Source organism: Dromiciops gliroides, chromosome 2 (genome assembly GCF_019393635.1).
Source record: "Dromiciops gliroides isolate mDroGli1 chromosome 2, mDroGli1.pri, whole genome shotgun sequence".
Taxonomy (NCBI): Eukaryota; Metazoa; Chordata; class Mammalia; order Microbiotheria; family Microbiotheriidae; genus Dromiciops; species Dromiciops gliroides.
The window spans coordinates 442,103,911-442,121,615 of NC_057862.1; the positions used below are offsets into that span (position 1 = coordinate 442,103,911).

Genomic DNA, 17,705 nt, shown 5'->3' on the forward strand with positions numbered 1-17,705 from the left:
TATACATGCATCCATTTGTGCCTTATTGGAATAAGAAAAACACACACATGTATGGATGCCTGGTGTAGAGAAAGAGCTTGGTATAGAATAACCAATAAAGGTAAAATGATGGGTTCGGAGTTTTAACCTCTTACTTCTTCCTCCTGTGTATGACTATGGACGAATCATTTCAATTCTGAGTGTTCTTTTTTCTTCTTTTTAGCTTGTAAAATTGTAACAAGTTATTTGTAGGGAAGATGTATGCGACCTATTTTTTTTAATTAAAGACAGAGCATCTGATATATTACTGAAGTAAGAGTGATGGGGTATATTATAGTATAATATCCATCAGCTTTATAAAATAATATATCCTTTGGGGTAAAAAGAATAAAATGTCATGCTTATATATGTATGTTGTGTGTATGCATGTATGTAAAATACATTATATGTACCATGCTTCCTAGAGCAGGAGAGTAAAATGTATTTATTACAAATCATACCAGCTCGCAGAACAAGAAACTATGTTATTCTTATACATAACATTTTACAACTCGGAATAGCATTGTGCTACATACTATATGTCTACTATAGGACACCAATACATTGTGTTATGCCATGAAGACGCTTCTGTCTCAGAGAGATATGGTCCCATCACTCTCTCTTTAAGCCACTTGGTTTCTGGGGTGTCCCAGGTCCAGGTGGTTGCCAAGGCAGGGCTGCGAGCTTCACTTTGAAGAAAGTTGGACTTTCTCCCCCACCTCCCACCACAGTTACAGAAGCCACGTTGCCCCCTTGTTTTAGGACCTATTTGAGTCGAATTCTCAGTACCCCAAATGAAGGTTTAGCAGTTGAGCCGGGGCGCTTTTGAGTGAATTCTGAGAAAGGCCTTGTTAGGAACAGTAGTAGGAGTGGGGAGTTCGGAACTCTAGGAATTGGTTTTGGGATCGGATCGACCTAAAAAGTCATTGTCTCACAATACAACGTCAGCTGAACTTGGAGTTAGCTAAGGCTGTTTTATCGTTTGTAAAATAAGGTGTGTGTGTGTGTGTGGTGGGGGGGAGATGGGGGAATAATAGGTACACTAATTATCTCACAGGTAGTTCTTCACAGTTGTGAAGAAAGTGCTTGTAAACTTTAAAGTATTGCTATCAGTATTAAGCCTTTGTCGGCTGCAGGAACCCAAGGGCTGGGTTTCTGAAGTAGGGAAGGCTGCCTTGGGCTTCTGGACCCCCAGTAGCTCATGGATGACGTGGAGAAGGAACCATCAGACCTGACATTTGATTCCTTTCGTTGACTTTAAAATGTCTTCACTAACCCCGCGGCGACGGCTGGACCGCTCTCGGGGTAGGGAATCCCACCGCTGGAGAGAGAACTCAGTAAATTGGCTGGGTCCTTTCTCCAACAGCTGGGTCCCGACCCTGAGGAGCAGCCTGGGCTTACGGGACGGCTCTTCTTTGAGCTTGAGACCCAGAGAACGAAACTTTTGCCTAGGGTATGAGGGCCCTTATCTTATGTTCTTCAAAGTTGAGACACTTATATTCAGAATCTCTTCCGGTTCCTCCAAAAACCCACCTCGAATATCCACTCCCACCTCCCACCCCAAGGCTTTTGCTTGGTGCAAGATTCCGAGTTTTTCCACTTGTTTAATAGTTCAAAAGTCCCACCACGGTGTAGACAAGAACACACAGCAAATTCTGTCTTGGGACTCATAATTCCAACTACCTTGCGCCAGGTGTCCTTAAGCTTTGGAGTGTATTCGTGTTGCTCGTTGTGGGAAACTAATATTGGATTTGGACTCACCCTCAGCTTCCAGCCGCCCCTCCAGGCTTCGGCCGGCTTCCGGGTCAGACAGGCCGCAGGGTTCGAGATCCCGCTTTGGCTTTCAAAACCACTGCTTGGCCCACTGCATGGGCAGCGTACGTACGGGGCTGGGAGTGGAGCGAGACCCAGGGGGACACACCTTTTTTGCATTTAGAATAAATAATCAACCAATTCATCTCTTAGTTGCCCTCTGTTCCAACATTGGGAGACAGACCCAGAGAACCCGGCCCTGGAAAAAGAGAATTTTGCCCACCAGATCATTCAGGCCCCTTCCAAAGAAGCCTGGGATTTCTCTGCTTCGCTCCAGCCTGAAGCCAAATTCCCAGAGAAAGCCGTGCAGGGTCACGTGGTCCCTCGGGCCAGAGCCCGGGAGCTGACCCGGGCTGGGGGCTCAGGGCTGCCTGGAGCCCCCCAGGAGGGCGCCGGGAGATGGGGCGGGCCGAGTCGGGCGGGGCCGGCGCTGACCTTTGGAGAAGCTTAGCGGCAGGGGGGTGGGTTCGAGGGGAGTGGAGGGGAGGGGCTGGGGCCGGCCCGGCCCTCGGCGGGATTCCCTGCGGCGCAGCCTCTGGCTCCCAGGTTGCTCGTCCGCTTCGGCCGCTACCCCCTCCCCTCCACGCCACAGTGAGTATGATGTCTCTGCCCACCTTTTATCTGCCCGCCCGGCCTTATCTGGTATATGGGCCGCTCTGCTCCCGTGTGGATGCGGGCTCCCCGTGGAAGCAACTCTCCCTAAGGCCCCCTCCCACCCCAACCCGGTCCCCGCCTCCCTCTCCCTGCTGGAGCACTGGGGCCCTTCAGGCCGCTGCAGGGTCTCTGAATCTCAGCCGATCCTGCCGGTCTATTTCAAGGCAAGACTTTGTCATCCCGTTAGGCCTTGATGGTGCCAACCTAGACACTTTCCGTGGGCCTACACTTAGCTCCCCCCCCCGGGGGGGGCAGCTGTTCCGTGGGCGCGCCAGGGAGAACCAGAGACTCCCCTCACCTCCCGCGTACTCAAACGCTCTCCTGGGACAACCTGAGGAACTAGGTCTAAGGAGTGAACGCCCTCGCCGTTTTCTCTCCTTTCTTCCTTCTCCCTTCTCCTCTCCCGGGGAGTCCAGCTCCCTGGAGACGCTCTCCTGCGCCGGTTCTTTCCTTATTCTCCATGGTGTCCTAGTCCTAGAAACTTAGCTTTCCGGAGTCGGCGCAGTGCAGAGGGTTTCTAAGATTAGTCACGGTTTAGTGGTGCAATTTTTCACCAATCTAGTCCACCTCAGGGTCCCCAACCTCGAAAAATCTTAGCTCAACTTTTCTTGCCTGGAGGGAATCGGGTCCCTGCAACCTGGGTGGGGGTAGACGTGTGGAAGTGGAAGTTACCTAGGTTGGTTCTCTCTTGTCATTGCTTCTCGGTCACCCTCCTCCGAAAAAAAAAAGTGCTGGAAAAAGCCCTTTTCTTTAGTTTAAGACATTTGTTGGGTTTTACTTAGAAGCGAGTCCGAAAACGTAGTACCGAGGTTACAGCAATCGCCTGATCAATTACTCTTGCTTTTGCGGGGGAATGGAGTTCCTAGGTAATAGGGAATGGGGTAGGGTGAAGAGGGAGTATTGAAAATTGGCTACGTTGAGAGCTGTCTTCAGCCAGGCCTTTCAGACCCCCAATCTCCGAACCTATTTCTCTTTTCGAGGGAGCCGGGTATTGCCTCTATTCTCAAGCTCCACCCTGGGAAGTGTGAAAGGGATAATATATCTAACCAGCGGAGCTAAATGTGAAGTGAATCTCCCATTGGTGTTTCAGGTCTGGTTAGGGCTTCTCCGGGATTAAGCAGGATGGCTCTACCCCGGAGACTGAGGAAGGAAACAGGGAGAAGACTCAAATGCGGAGGGCAGGTGTAGTCCCGAAAGCTGATGGGGCGTTTAGGGGAGGAGGGTGATTTAGGGGTGCAGAGAAAAGTTCTGGGTCCATAAACAAAAAAGACCAAGTTGATGGTCTTGTTTCTCTTTTTCTCCTCCCTCCAGGTAACATCCTTTCCTGGCAACATCTGGATACCAGTCCCCTAAGTCGACCCAGATAGCCAGCCAAATAAAGGAGAGAAAAACACCCAGGTCTTACACTGGGGGTAAAATACAACCGAATCCTAACGCTTTGTTCCTTTGGTCTCGGCACCTGGCTCTTGCTGTACCCCTCCCGCTGAGCTTCCAGTTTTAAGCGCATCTCCAGCCGCCCCATTCTGGGCCAGGAACTACAAGGCCTACTTAGAGATGTACCAAAGTTTGGCCCTCGCTTCGAACCCCGGTCAGACGCCCTATGCCCACGACTCCAGTAGCTTCCTGCATTCTTCAGCGGCCAGTTCCCCCGTATATGTGCCCACGACGCGGGTGCCCTCCATGCTACCCACGATGCCCTACCTGGCGGGCTGTGAGGCTGCACACCAGAGTCATCCGCTGGGCAGTCACCCGAGTTGGGCCCAGGCAAGCAGTGAGGCCTCGGCCTTTAACCCCAGCAGCCCCCACCCGCCGTCTGGTTTCTCCTACTCTCACAGCCCTCCGGGGGGCAGCGGCGGGGGACGGGATGGAACCTACCAGAGCCCCTTGCTCCTGAGCAGTGGCACCAGGGAGCAGTACACCAACCCGTTGGTGCGCTCAGTCAGCGGATCCTATTCCAACGCCTACCCAGCCTATGTAAGTCCGGACATGGCCCCCTCCTGGACCACAGGCCACTTCGAAAGCAGTGTTCTACACAGCCTACAGAGCCGCCAAGCTGGCCTTCCGGGCCGGAGATCCACCTTTGGTGAGTTTCTTCCTCCAGTCAGCCGGTGCCCCTCACCACCTTTCCTGTGACTCTACTCTGTATTCCTAGTCATTCTATCTGTGAGTTCCCCACCACATTTCCAAAACCCAACCAGAATTCGGCCCTGCTGCTCCTGCGGTGGAGTGAGGAGGAGGATGGGAAGAGTAAAATGGAAGGTTGGGGAGTAGTTAAAAGGGTAGAAAGGGGAAACTTGTTTCTCTTCTTTATCCTTATTTTGGAACAAAATTTATTTTTGTTTTTCTGAAGAAGCAAGTCCTGGTCACCTGCTCCCCTTTTCTGAAATGTCTTAGTGCCTGAGGTCAGGTTCAGAAGCTCACAACTAGTCTGGAGGAGTTCCCATCCCCACCCTTCACCCCCAGTCTCTAGGGGATTAGGTCCCAGTGTCTTTGAGATAGGAGGCTTCCCTTGAATCTTTGCCCTTCTCAAGGTGGGGGAGGTGGGGGGGGGGGAGGGAGAGGGAGATTAGGATAAGGATCATTTCTTTCAGGGACAGACCCTTTCTACCCTACTCTAATCTCAAAATCTCACTGGTTTCTGGAAGGGTAGTACATATTCTCAACTGTTAGCCCTTGCCTACACAAAGGAAGTGTGGGCATGTTATTGTAAAGATTTGTTAAGAGATTTGTTATTTAGATCAATTAAAACACTCTCACCCCAATTTTTAAAAGCTCATGCAAAAATAGCAAAAACTGTCCCCCTAAAACACCCTTTCCATCAATAAGAGGGATTTGGGAATGAGGACAGCCTCATAATTATTCTGATCCCCCTGTATAGCCATGCCAGGTATAACCTACAGTTCACCCCATACCCTCTCTGGAGTCTGAGGAAGGGGAAGGGGTTTTTAGAATAGGTGAAGCTCTGCCCTAGCTCAGTGGAGGAAAACTTCTTTGAAACAGTCTGTAAGCTCCAAGTTTCCCATAGGAGTCTTTCAACCAAAGCCAACTTCTCCAGAATCTTTTTCTTTGCCCTCACCTGGGTTCAGTGGTCCCTGTCTGCTGAGCTAAAGGCCCAGTGTTTAAGCCAGAGGAGCATATTTACAGGGCTTTAACATTTAAGTAATTTATTGAGGTAAATTAGTTTATATCTGAACCGACTTTTGGTCTCCTGATTCAGCTTCCAAATAATTCCCAAGTTGCCTTGTTCTCCCCCTTCCAAGGAGATAGTGAAACTCAATTAGGAGGTGGTCAATAAAAGCCGATTGGGTTCAGGGCCATTTTAGCCCATTCTTTAACTCACACCAACCCCCACACCCCCTTTACACACATGCAGAGTCACACCCTTTTGCTAGGTAGCCCTTTCCAGGACTAAGTTGCTTCTTCTTTCCTTGTGGTGGGTGCTCAAGACCCTTTCTACAATTGCTAAAGTTCCTCATTCTCCTCTCCCCTCTATTTCTTTTCCTCCTCTCCTCTCCTTTTCAGTCCTCTCCCTCTCCTTGTTCTCTTTCTCTTCTTCACATCCTTTCCTTTCTCTCCTTTTCCGTTCTTTTTTCCTCTTCATACTTAGTACTGTCTCCTTCTCTCCCTCCCTCTCCTGCTTTCTTGCATCTAGATTTCCTTTCCCTTTTTCCTTCTCTATATTTACAACTGTCCTGTCAGTCCTCTTCCACCTCTTCTTTTTCTTCATTCCTCCCCTCCACCTTCCTCTTTCAGTGCTCTCCTATATGAAATCTCCAATTCCACCCCCTCCAAAGTTGATGTTTTGTTTTGAAAAGCACTTCAAGCCCTCAGTGGAGTTATCTCCTTCCCAGCCACCCTCGCCCCCACCCCCCATCAACTCTATGCCTAGGCTCCGGGGAGCTTATCTCCACAGAGAACAAAGTCACCCAGAGGAGAGGGTGTGAGGCCTCCGCCTTCTCTACCCCTCCTCCTCCACAATTGCACAGCTCCCAACCTAAGTTGGGAAAATATTCCATCCCTTCTCCCCCAGTCATAGACCAGCTTTACACATCTCAATTAAATGGATAATTTAGATACACACACTCACTGCCAAGACCCAAAGGATCATCCAAATAGACAATGATTGTCTGAAAACCAACATAACCTTCCATTTTCCTTCTGGTTTGTGCTGTGAGTTACTCTGTAGATTTGCCTTGGGGTAGAAGGAAACTGGAGTTTTGGCTTGAGGGAGCATGATAATGAAGAAACTTCTGGTTTAGGATCCAGAAGATGAAAAGCTGAGTATTTCTTGGCCTGGCATTCACTAACTAGCATCAGCTTCCCCAGTTGAGTCTGATGTTCCATAATGGCTCATCTATTTATTTGATCACTTTCCCACCACAGATTCCCAGTACCTCTCCTGTTCTGCCCTGGAGGAATGTACTGCCTAAGAATTTGAAAGACTCTCGGTCCACTACGGGGAAAGGAGGCAATTGACCTGGGAAATTCCAAATCTTCTTTATCTGGATGAATATCAGTCAAGAACTAGCCTACTTTTAGACTCCCTCCTTGCCCTTAGGATGTGTACTTTCTTTATGCAGCCATAAGGTCTAGAATTGGAAAAGATCTTAGAATATAAAAATATCAATTGCTGGAATGGGTTTAAGAGCATAGATTGGCAGAATTAGAAGGGATCCTAGAACATTTATTGTTAGAGCTGTGGGGGGAAGAAAGGAATTTAAAGAAGGGACCTAAGGTATCTTAGTCAAAGTCCTTCGTTGAAATAGAGACGCAGAGGATGGGCAATGGCTTGCCCAAGGCCAAACATGTAGTAAGTAGCCAAAATTATCAGAAATGATGACTACAGCATACTGTGCTCCTGAATAATTAGGTCATCAGTGAGTTTGAGTTTCTTGGGATTTATCCATCACCTTTCTTGGCCGGCATTTACTGGAGGGACTGGGGAGATGCTTCGGAGCCAGATGACAAGCGGAGCTAAGAATTTCGATTTTTCAAAAGGAAGTATTTATGCGTGTGGCCTCTAGCTGCTGCTCGCAAGACGACAAAATGGAGTGGACTAAGCCCCGGGCCTCCTCACTCTCAGCTCTGTCCTAGTCCTAAGTCTAGGGTCTCTGGTCCCGGGTCCAGTCCCGCCTCCACTCCCCCCTACCTCCGCCCCCACCCTGGCGCGGCTCCTCTGTCGGTCCGTGGCAGCCCGGCCCGAGGTGTGATTGATCCTGCGTCACCTCCCCCCTGCCCACCCCCTCCAACAATCCTAGCGCCCGCGGCCCCCACACACATTCCATCCGTCTTGGCCCAGCCTGCGCGTCGCCACCAGTCAAAGCCCCCAAAGGTTTGATGGAAATCAGGGAAGCCCCCGAGTCGGCCCCCAGCCCCTCCCACACCCACCCACTCACCCACCCCCGCCTTTAATCGCCTTACAATAACATCGCTTCTGAGCCCTGTTTAGACAACCCGGCCAGCGGGCCAGTCTGTCCGCCGTGCCGGCCTCAAAGCTCAGCCGGGCTTGGGGAACGAGCGGAGGCCAAGGGCTGGGTTTGGACAGCCAGGGCCCCGGCCTTGGGAGAAAAGAAGGCAAAAGCCGCGACATTAACACCCTAAGCTGGGGGTGGGAGGGAAGTGCGGGGGTAGAGGGAGGAAGGACAGAGAGGAAGACTGGAGAGAAAGGGTGCGTGGGCGCAAGGGATAAAATCAAACTTCTTAGCTCGAGACACTCAGGAAGGTTAAGTAGAAACGAAAACAGGGAGACCTGGCCAGGCTTTGATTAACAGATCGGTACTAATTTCCACTCTTCACCCTTCAAACCCTCGGAGGTGGGGATCTAACTGGGAGCTTTCTGGATTTCCCTGTACCTCGTCTTAGAGGAAGGGCAAGGATGTTTAGCCATGTGAACTAGGGAAGAAAAGACTAGCCCAGGAAAAAGCAGGGAAAGATTTCGGTCCCTCTGGCTCTTTGCTGTTATAGACATTCCTTCCCTAAGCGGCTCCAAGACCAATGAAAGCGGAAAGGGGAGATACTTGTCAGGAAATTACAGAGCGCACAGAACTCGGGTTCCTGAGAGTTCTGTTTTCGAATTCCCTTTCTAATACTCACTGCCAGACTCCGGATTGCCAAGATGTAGTGGTAAGACCTTGGACAAGTCACTAGTCCTAGAGGTCTCAACTTTTTGAGATTGTAAAATGGGCTCCTTGGATTACATGACCTCTCAGTTCCTTCCAGCTCTGAATTCTGTACTTTGGGAAGTTGGTTTAGGATTCTACCACGAAGAAGGTGGACATGATGGCACTAAATTCTATGTCACACTTCCCCGTTCTTTGTGTATTAGGTGAAGTCACAACCCTGAAGCCAAGGCTTATAAAAACCGAAGCTTCAGGCCCCAAGGATTTGGATTTGGTGTGTTTGTTGTTTACACACAACACATTCAACTTTGCCTTCTCCTTTCCAATGAGAAACACCAAAATCTATTATCCCCCATACTCTCCTCTACCTACATCCCTCCCCTCCCCCCCCAAAAAATTTCAAAAGCCTGGCAATTAGGTCAGTCTTCTGTTCCTGGGTATAGGGGATTTAGATGTGGAGAGACATTAAGGGGGAGGAAAGAGCACTGGATTTTAAGTCGGAAGGCGGCTCTGCATTAGCTGAGTAATCTTAGATGAGTCGTTTTACCCTTCTGCCCTCAGTTTCCCCAGCTGTAGAGTAATGGGTTTGGACTAGATGGTCTCAGAAGTCTCTTCCAACCCTAAAAACTCTGATGTGGAGGGAAGGGCGTCCCCGGCTCTGCAAATGCAGCGTTCCCCCTTCTCCGCAGACGGGACCTGAACACCTTTCATTCTCCCTCAGTTTCAGAATTCCTGGAAGAGTTCCCGGGTGAAGGCCGAGAGTGCGTTAATTGTGGGGCTATGTCCACGCCGCTGTGGAGGCGAGACGGCACTGGTCACTACCTCTGCAACGCCTGTGGCCTCTACCACAAAATGAATGGCATCAACCGGCCGCTCATCAAGCCCCAGAAGAGGCTGGTAAGTCAGAACTTGGGAAGACGGACACGTCGGGGTATTGTGGCCAGGCACTGTTCTTTCTACCTGGGAGAGAGACTAAGTCTCCGCCCTGGAGCTAGGAGAGGAGGGGGATTACTCGCACGAGGAAGGCTAACAAAGCAGCATTTTTCTATGTCCTTGAAGTACCTGGAAAATTCACTCCGGGATCTGTTCTGACTTGGAGACCCTGAACACTGAAGCGGAAGGAGAGGTCTCGAGGGAGAGAGGAGTGGAGTAGCTGGAGGAAGCGAGGTTGGGAGGGGGGAGGGGGGAGAGAAGGGTACAGGAGAGGTGCTGCATCTGCAAAGCAGGGTCAGTTAGATGAGTTTTTTGTCCAAACCCACACCAGAGGCAGGACTGGTGCTCTAGGGCTGACCTCTTGGGATGGGGGAGGTGGAGTGTGCAGTTTGTGTTCCTCTCCCCTTCCCCGCCCCCCACCTTGGTAAAGCAGCTGGGCAGAGGACAATGTTCAAGCGAAGTGAATCGTAACAGAGTTGAATGGGACCTAAGAAGCCATCCAATAGTACAACTACCTCATTTTACAGATAAGGAAACTGAGACCTAAAGATGTTAAGTAATTTGCCCAAGGTCACACAGAAAATAAGCATCAGAGGCGACATTTGAACCATGTCCTCTGAATTCCTTTCTGTTGCCCCAAAGGTTGGTTTCTGAATTCCAGAATAAAACATGTAACTTTTACTTGACTCTTTCCCCCTCACTTTAGGGCAAATGGGTTTGAGATTTAACCTGTCAGTGCCTCCTCCCTCACCTCGCCCCTCCTCCCCGCAGCTTTCAGACTAAAGCCTAATTGAGAAGGGTACCCCCTTTCATTTGGCTTCTTGCACTTTCGAGTTGACTAGTTCGGGACAGAGTAACCAGCGGGATTGTTTCCCCGGATTGTAGTCCAGAGCATTTAGAGCGTGAACTTGAGGCAGGATGCTCACAGAGGCCAGCACCTTGGAGCCTACTCCAGACCCTGGGGAGCTCAGTTTCTGAAGTATTTCTCGGTTTGTGTGATTGGGAACTCTTCCACTGTCCCCCTTGGAGGGGAAAAAAATTATAAATAAGCTATTTTTAAAAGACGTTTTCCTACCCGTAATGAAGCTGATCTTTTTGGGTTTTGATTGCGGCCAAAAAAAATCGGTCCTGTTAGGGAATGTACTCAAACAACATTCATAAAGCTCTGGGAAGAGGCTCCCAGCCGGGGCTACGACTTGGGGGGGGGTGTCTAAACACACTAGTAGAGGCTTCCTCTGAAAGCATATTCTCTGTTGATCTCTGAGAAAAGAGGTTGAACAACCCGAGGGTTGTCCATACGGGGAAAGACTGTAGACTCCGGAAATACCACATCCCCAGAGTTAGTGAGAAGTCATATTTGATGTTCGAATTAAGATTCTAACATCTTTCTCTGCAACTTTCCTTCTTGGTTTCCAAAAGAACCTAGCTAGTATGGTGCAAAACCAAAAACAAAATCCGGCGTTCTTGATACATGGTGACAAGTTTACTCTCTGAGTGTAGCTGCTAAGGTTCCCCAGGGAGCACTTCTCAGTTTGAATCACACCTGCCCAAAAGCTACATCTTAGGACCTTGGCTATAAAAATGTAAAATCATTCTTCCCCAGAAAGGGGAAAAATATTTCACACAAACAGAACTAAAGTGTTTTGGGCAATGTAAGAAATTCTCAAATCACTCCAGCAGAATTTTAAGCTACTGGGAGAGAGAGAGAGAGAGAGAGAGAGAGAGAGAGAGAGACCTAAATTCTTTAGCAATTAGCCATTTTAATGACATTAGGTGTCTTTTATTTTCTAATCATTTTGTCTATTCCTAGAGGCATATGCCCTTAAACAGAAGCCCCAGGGCAAGTGGCTGAATTTTCTTTTCTTAACTTGGAATGGATTATTTATGTTGGCTTCAACCTGGGCTTTCCATTTGTTTTGAAAGGTTTAGCACCTCTTGAGAGTGTGGAGAGCCTAGTAGATCTGGGGAAAGAAAACAGGAATTGGTCCGAAACTTCTGGTTGGTTGACATTGATCAAAGCCCACTGGCTTCAGAGGGATAAGGAAGCTGCTTGACTTTTTGAGTTTTCCGCAATCTAAGATGTAGTTACCTTTGGAATTGGGCTGGGCTGGGTCTAAAGTAGTTTCTCTTGTGTAGGACTTGGGACTAGATCCTTTTTATGGCAGTTTGTGAATTGACTATATGGTTTGGGAGTAGGCATATACCTACTTCATCTTTAGAATACATTTTAGACATTTCCATAATTCATTTAGGTTTGTGTACACCTTTCCTTACAAGGTGCTGAGTCAAATGTTCTCAAGTCCTCAGGTATAAGGCCCAGTAACTCGGTTTAATGCTTGCTCCCATACACCAAGATAACCCCACTTCAGAAGAGTTGAATACAGGGCAGCTAGGTGGCACAGTGAATAAAGCACTGGCCTTGGATTCTGGAGGACCTGAGTTTAAATCCAGGCTCAAACACTTGACATTTACTAGCTGTGTGACCCTGGGTAAGTCACTTAACCCTCATTGCTCTGCAAAAACAAAAACAAAAACAGAAGAGTTTATGTTTTACATTTATGTTCATATAGTTTCTATAGTAACAGTAAATATGGTCTCTGTCACTATCATGAGGCTCAATTGAGAAATTCTATGTACTTTGCAAACCACCTAAATGACTGCCTAAATTTCAAAAATGACTTTCTCTCTCTCTCTCTCTCTCTCTCTCTCTCTCTCTCTCTCTCTCTCTCTCTCTCTGAGACACACACACACACACACACACACACACACTAATGGTTCCCTATGAGCTCCATTATCAAAAATAAAATCCTCTCTTTGGAATTCAAAGCTTTTCTTAACTTGGTCCCTTCATACCATTCTATTTTTTCTTATACCTAGCACTCCTCTTCCCTCACCCCACATACTCTGAATCCAGTGATATGGGTCTCCTTGCTGTTTCTCAAACAAGATACTCCATCTCCAGATCCCTGGCATTTTCACTAGCTCTCCCTCAGGCCTGGAATTCTCCATCCTTTTCTGTCTTCTAGCTTCCCTGCCTTCCTTCAAAAGCCAGCCAAATTAGCAAGTTCTACAAGGAAGAAGCCTTTCCTGATCCCCCTAATGCTAGTGCCTTCCCTCTGTTGTTTATCTTCAATTTATCCTGTATATATCTTTTTACATACTGTCTACCTGTTTTCTCTCTTATTACATTGGGAGCTTCTTGAAGGCAAAGACTGTTTTTTGCACAGTGTAGGCACTTAGACAAGAAGGACCAGAATTTAAGAATACCTTTAAAAGGACCAAATTATGTCAATTGACTAAGTGCATTTTTTAATCCATAAGGCAAAGAAAATGGGGATAAGATAAATGTTTGAGTTTATAATAAAAAATTTGTTTCAGTTGATGAACCTGGTCCTTCTACTGTTAATAAATACTTGTTGACTAATTAAGTATTTACTATTATCAGGGATTGTGTTAAATGCTGGGGTGTAAATACAAGGGAAAAAATAGTGCAAGCCCTCAAGGAGCCCAGTTCTAATGGAGGAAGACTAAAAAGCAGAGAGGTAGGAAGGTACCCTGGAGGTATGGTGTTCAGAAGCAGAGCCAGGAGACTTATGAAGGAAGCTAGACATGGGCCCCTCCCCAAAATGGAGGTTCCTCATCCAGGGAGACAGAGGTGGTTACAAGGTGAGAAGGCCAACAAAGACTAAGGGAAAATCCAAGATGAGAAGGGAACTGAGGCATGTGTCAAAGTCCATAGGGTCAGAAGCTGAATGAAGGAATATTATTATAAGGTACTTTTTAAGCCAAGATTTTAGTAATGATAGGACCTCCAATGTGTATCACTTGATAGTATTGGTGGTAATGGTAATTTACTAATACTTAATGATCTTTTGTGATAATGGCACTTCAGTGACATCAGTAATAATTGGTTGCAGCAACTCTTGAAGAGAGTTAATAATACCTCGTAAATTTTAGAAGGATTGGAATTTCTATAGATGGAGGGAGTATTCACACTGACTAAATGACAGATCTTTGATGTCTTAATGTAGTGTCCTAATGTAGAGTCCTAATACAGAGTCTTAATGCTTTAGCAGATTAATATTAAATATTAAAATTTAAGCTTGAAAAAGCTTAAAGCTTCACTGAGACTTTTGGGACACTCCATAGGCGAATATCTTTAAACCAAATTTGGTTTAATTTAAAAAAAAAATCTGTAAGTTATTGTCTATTCATCAGCTGATTTTGTTTGAAAATAATTAAATGGTAAAAATCCAGTTAGTTGCAAGCCTTTTTTTTTTTTATGAGATATTTTATTTTTTCCGTTACATGTAAAGATAGTTCTCAACTTTTGTTTATACATGCTTTACAATTTCAGATTTTTCTCCCTCCCTCCCCTCCCTCCCCCCCTCCCCTAGACAGCAGGTAATCTGATATAGGTTATATCTATATATCTCTATACATATACATATATATATATATACACACACACACATATATATACACATAATAACATTAATCCTATTTCTGCATTAATCCTGTTACAAGAGAAAGAATCAGAGCAGTGATGCAAAACCTCAAAATAGAAAAAAAAAACACAGCACCCAAAACAAAAGAAATAATGTGGTTCAATCAGCATCTATACTCCACAGTTCTTTCTTTCTTTTTTTTTTTCTTGGATTTGGAGATCCTCTTCTATCATGAGTTCCCTGGAACTCTTCTGTACCATTGCATTGGTGAGAAGAATATAGTCCATCACAGTAGATCAACACTCAATGTTGATGATACTGTGTACAATGTTCTTCTGGTTCTGCTCATCTCACTCATCATCAGCTCACGTAAGACCCTCCAGGTTTCTCTGAACTCTTCCTGCTCATCATTTCTTACAGCACAATAGTATTCCATTGTATTCATATACCACAACTTGTCCAGCCATTCCCCAATTGATGGGCACCCCCTCAACTTCCAATTCCTTGCTACCACGTAAAGAGCAGCTATAAATATTATTGTACATGTGGGTCCCTTTCCCCCTTCCATGATTTCTTTGGGCAAAAGACCTAAAAGTGGGATTGCTGGGTCAAAGGGTATGCACAGCTTTATCGCCCTTTGGGCATAATTCCAAATACTTGCAAGCCTTTTAATGTTGATGAAGTTTTGTTCAAAACCAAGGTTGTAGTACCATGAGATTTGAAATTAGGTCTCTTTGGCAACTCACCTAAGAAGCATTTTCACCCTTTATCACCCTGAAGAAATATAAATAAGTCCAATGTTCTGGGTCAAGAGTAAGGTGAGATGGTTTAGGGTGGGACCAAAAATAGCAAAGCCCTAGATGGGGCTCGACACAGTTAAATATAAGCACTTAATACGTGCTCTCAGATGATACATTCAGGTAGTGTCTACACAGGGTTTCCAGATTAACCATTTGACTGAACTGGCAGCCAATTTGGTTGAGTAATTGATTTTGTGTGTGTGTGAGAAGCAATTGGGATTAAGTGACTTGCCCAGGGTCACGCAGCTAGTAAGTGTTAAACGTCTGAGGCCGGATTTGAACTCAGGTACTCCTGATTCCAGGGCCAGTGCTCTATCCACTGCGCCACCTAGCTGCCCCTGAGTAATTGATTTTTTAAAAACTGAGCTCACTATTTTTCTGCAATTCTATAGACTTTCCCATTAAAATTCTTCCCATTAATTTCAGGGAAGGAGGTAAACTCTGGGGCTGGGGGGATGGCTTAATGTAGAGAATAGCTAGATAGGCTTGGAATCAAGGAGACCTAGACTTTCTTCCCCTAACGATTGAAAGGCAAGTTTCTTAACGTCTTGAAACTTCACTTGCCTCATCTCATGGAGATACCAGTATCTGTAGTACCTACCACAAAGGAGATAATGCAAATAAAGAGCTTTGTGAGATATATGTGTGTGTGTGTGTGTGCGCGCGCGTGCGTGCGCGCGTACACACATAAATTTCACATACATGTGTATATATACGTGTGTGTATACAGATAGATAACAGCCATTACTCAACTAAATCTACTACAATTCCATAATAAAGTGTTTCCATGGGGGGTGGGGTCATTTTTTAAAAAAATTGTACTTTGAGAATAAGGATCTTAGAGATGGAAAAAAAAATCATTAGAGATCTAGTCATGTCATTATAAGATGTCAGAATTGGGAGAGGTCAAGTAGTTTAGCCTTCTCATTTTATGGAGAAAGGATATCAGAAAGGATAACTGACATACCCATGTGACACAGTAAGTCACACAAAAGCCAAAGACAAAAGCAAAAACTTGAACAAACAACAACAACAACAAAACCCACCCTAGAATCTGAATCTTCGATAATACTACCTTCCGGAGGGAGGGAGGATAGGGGAAGATCTTTCCTGCATTTCTTTTCAGAGGGAATGAATACGAAGCCTCACAACTACAACATTAACCTCAGATTACTCCTTTCTCTAAGTCTGTTGGTCCCTGTTTTACACTGTTTGTTTCTCAATATCTCTGTCTCTGTCTCTCTAACTCTGTATGTCTCTTTTGTCTCCTCTTCTTTCTTCTTTCTGTCTTCTCCTCTCCTTGACCTTTTCTTTTTCTCCCCTTTTTCATTTTTACCAAGGCTAGAAGTGCAGCAGCCTCTCCCAGGCCTGTCTCAATGCTGACAGGAACAAAAGCTTTTTCAACCTGGGTCAGTTTGACCCTCCTCAGAAAGGTTGGTGGCCCTCTGCCCCTGAGGGCTCACAATAATTATGTCAAGGTTAAAGTGAAAACCCAATTAACTTTAGCCCTATCTGATCAGCTTTAGCTTAGAACGTCTAAACTCATGTGATCCATTAGCCTCAACCTTCCTCAGTAGCAGGTATTATGGGCATGTGCCACCATGATTTACCTATTACTTTTAGAAGTGACTGATGAGGCCATCTGTCATCTTGTACATGAAATGTTCAGGAAAGGAAACAATTTCCAGTTGACAGCCTATTTTTAAAGATCCTGGACTAGAAACCCCCATGGTATTATTTAATAATATGGAGAAAATTCTTGATATTTTTAAAACAAATGGAGTGGGCATGACTTCTTAGGATGGTTTCTTGTTTTTCACTATCTGGAAATGTGATAGAATGTTTATTTTATTTATGATTGAGCCCAGGAACTGGGTTGAGTATAATATAGTATTGTGTAGCCCAATCATTGCTAGCTTCTTTCTCCATGGGTGACAATAGAATTCTGAATCTCTTCCTCCTCTTTCTCATCCCATCTAATGCCATCCTTCAGAAGAACAAGGAAAGGAACTCCTCCTCCTCTTCCTCTACATCTTGTTAGCTCCATGTTCCTCTCTTCTTTCTCACTCAGCATCTTCCCAGTCTTCCTTTCTAAGACCCTGGAGTCTCATCTCTGCCCTGTTGTGGAGCTATAGGAGTTCACTTGATTTTTCATCTCCATTTTTACAAGGCCCTCACTTCATGTCCCAGATTTTCCTCATTCAGAAGCCACACACAGCATTTAATGTGATATCTTACAACCAGGGAATTTGTGAGATGATCCTCGATACTAGAACTTACTAAAAATCCACAATTAAAGAGGCAAAGGGAGGGACCACTAATAAATTAGCATTTCCTATCAAGCACCATGATTCAAGTTTCAGAATCTCTCAGACAGGTAGAGGAAGGGAAAATAGTAAAGGATAATTTTGGTGTTGGTATAATTACAAGCTCAAAGACACTTCCGTGTATCTCAGGGTGAAGAAAGTCACCCAATCCTATATATGAGGATAGAAACTTTTGTTTCAAATAAGGAGTATCCTCTCAAGGTTATGGTCAAAGCATCCAGAGGACATTACTAGAGTTGGCATTGAAGGCTAGGAGGTTTCTTCTTCTTCTTCTTCTTCTTCTTCTTCTTCTTCTTCTTCTTCTTCTTCTTCTTCTTCTTCTTCTTCTTCTTCTTCTTCTTCTTCTTCGGCAGTTGGGGTTAAGTGACTTGCCCAGGGTCACACAGCTAGTAAGTGTTAAGTGTCTGAGGCTAGATTTGAACTCAGGTACTCCTGACTCCAGGGCCAGTGCTCTATCCACTGCGCCACCTAGCTGCCCTGAGGAGGCTTCTTCTTGACATTCTTTTTTTAAAAAAATATCTCTAAGATTTTGGGTCTAGTTTGGAATTCATAGTTCTGAGCCACATTGCAAAGTGTAAAGCCAAGTAAAAACTG

General features: G+C 45.8%; 1 protein-coding gene across 2 annotated transcripts in view; it reads left to right on the forward strand.

Annotated features, from left to right (window-relative positions):
• Window positions 1-4,038: 4,038 nt before the first annotated feature.
• Window positions 4,039-17,705, forward strand: part of GATA5 (GATA binding protein 5) — a 28,577-nt gene continuing 14,910 nt past the window's right edge. For both annotated transcript variants that reach the window (XM_043988849.1, XM_043988850.1), the window contains exons 1-2: window positions 4,039-4,567; window positions 9,325-9,500. In XM_043988849.1, coding sequence (XP_043844784.1) covers window positions 4,039-4,567; window positions 9,325-9,500 — 705 coding nt within the window. The remainder of the gene's footprint in view (window positions 4,568-9,324; window positions 9,501-17,705) is intronic.